Source organism: Condylura cristata, unplaced genomic scaffold (assembly GCF_000260355.1).
Source record: "Condylura cristata isolate star-nosed mole 26May11 unplaced genomic scaffold, ConCri1.0 scaffold00040, whole genome shotgun sequence".
Taxonomy (NCBI): Eukaryota; Metazoa; Chordata; class Mammalia; order Eulipotyphla; family Talpidae; genus Condylura; species Condylura cristata.
This window is the reverse complement of record NW_004567141.1, coordinates 2,958,449-2,960,443: the sequence shown is the minus strand read 5'-3', so window position 1 is coordinate 2,960,443 and position 1,995 is coordinate 2,958,449. Positions and strand designations below refer to the sequence as shown.

The 1,995-nt window shown below is 52.5% G+C and overlaps 1 protein-coding gene across 1 annotated transcript; it reads right to left on the bottom strand.

The window, feature by feature from the left end:
• Positions 1 to 1,053: 1,053 nt before the first annotated feature.
• Positions 1,054 to 1,994, bottom strand: LOC101633590 (protein S100-A7-like; the record flags this gene model as incomplete). Its single annotated transcript, XM_004693629.2, has 2 exons — positions 1,054 to 1,243; positions 1,896 to 1,994. Coding segments are annotated over 2 exons (273 nt in total), but the record flags the coding sequence as incomplete, so codon positions are not given.
• Between the last annotated feature and the right edge of the window lies 1 nt (position 1,995).

Below are 1,995 nucleotides of genomic sequence, written 5' to 3'. Positions count from 1 at the left end.
CAGAAGCTGGATGAGGGCAGGGGCATCTGCTGATGCCATGGCTCAGCAGCCTCAGCAGCCCCAGCGCCAGTGAGCCGCCCGACACTGCTGGCTGGTTTCTCCATGGCCACATATGTTGGCCCAGTGTTTGCATTTCTACTTTTATAGGTTTACACAGAAAGTTTGGTGGCTACCTTTGAATTTTAGACACAGTGAAAACTAGACTAGATCTAGTCAGTCTCTCTACTCTTGATGAATGTAAAGAACTGACTTTGAATTCAGATTCCACATCTAGCCTATAAGCTAACATTTCTCCAGCCTTTACGTAAGTTCTAACATTTTTCTGATCGCTCCTAAGTACAAATGATTATATTTTTTATTTACACACCAAGTTGGCTAGCTAACCCCTATTTGCTATTTACATTATCTGGCCATTCTTCTAAAGTAGTATTTTTCTTTATTTGTTTTTGAAGTTTCTTTAGTGAGGGTCTGGTGAGGTGAAGCCACTACAATGTTAATGTCTTGAAACGTTTTTAATTTACCCGCTTTTCATTGATTATGAAAAATCCAATTACATGATAATCCCAGGGAGCCAGCACCTACTTCCTGACCCTGGATAGGTGGCCAGTCTGTTCCATTTCTTGCCTCTCCCCTCCCATACCTAGTCTTTCAGCAATTTCAGACAAGTTTCAAAAGTAACACCAGGTCTTGTAGGTATAAGTATTTTTTTTTAAAAAAAGGTAGCTTCGGGCCCTCCCTGGTGGCGCAGCGGGTTAAAGCACTGCACTAAGAAGCTGAAGCCACTTCCGCATGAGTTCGATCCCCGCCTGCCCCGGAGGAGATCCACATGGCGTGGCAGACCTCTCCTGACCCGCCCGCTGCTCCCCTCAGCAGTGTACTGCATTGATCTGCCTGTCCTGCTCCCCACTCTGTCTCTGGTGAATCCTCTCACCCTCCAAATCTCTGGCCTGTACCCCAGATCTGTGTAAATGAATAAATAAATCTTAAAAAAAAAAAGGTAGCTTCACAGCAGAGGCAGCCAAAGACAGAAATGGGCCAATTTCTGATCAGAAAAGACACTTTATTGTGTTTAAGGGTGTCCCTGGTTTCCCCCGGAGCAGGGCGGGGCTCCATGGCTCTGCCTGTGGTAGTCGGAGGCTATGTCCCCCAGCAAGGAGAGGAACTCAGAGAAGTCGATCTGGCCGTCGTTGTTCTGGTCCTTCTTCTCGAAGACATTGGCCAGATAGTTTGTGCCCTTTTTGTCCTGTGGAGAGACGCAAACAGGAGCCACTGAGTCCCTTGGGGTGTAGTGGGCGTGGATGGAGGCGGCGGCCCCAGCAGCCCGCACTGCACACAGAGCACAGTGGCGGTGACCGGGCGGGAGGGCACCGGTCACCACAGGCCCCTCCTTGGTGACGTGGTCGTACGGGCGCCTCGCTGATGTGTTCTGCCAGAGCTGTCCTGCTGGACGTGCCCGGGATGGCCCGGCCCAGCCTGCCCTTCCCCGTACCCCACCGTCTGCCAGTTGTGCCAAGGCTCAATCTGGCCTGCCTCCGGCCATCTCCCCTGCCCTCACCTGTGTTCTCTCGCCCTGCCAAGTCCCACGGGCCCTCTCTTGCCCCCTGTTGCTCCTGGTGTCTGTGTCACAGCCCCCTGGGGCCCCTCAGCTGACCAGATCAGGATAGTCGGTGGCCAGATGAAATCAGGCAGCGGGTGAATGTGGACAAGGACATGAACAGTGGAGTGTTTACCTCCCCCCTTACTGCCTGGTAATCACCCAGGATAGGGATCATCCGGGGCCCTTGTACAGAAGAAAACTGGGACATCAGAGTGAAGTGATCGTCCAGGTCACCCAGCCGCTGTGTCCTCAGCCAGAGCAGGACCCCAGGCACAGTGAGAGGCAGACCCCGACTCACACAGGCGGCCAGGAGGCTGGGGAAATTCTCCTTGAGCAGCTTGATCAGGCCTGGCTTGTCGATCGTGTCCTTCTGTCCACTGTGTTTGTGAAACAGGTCG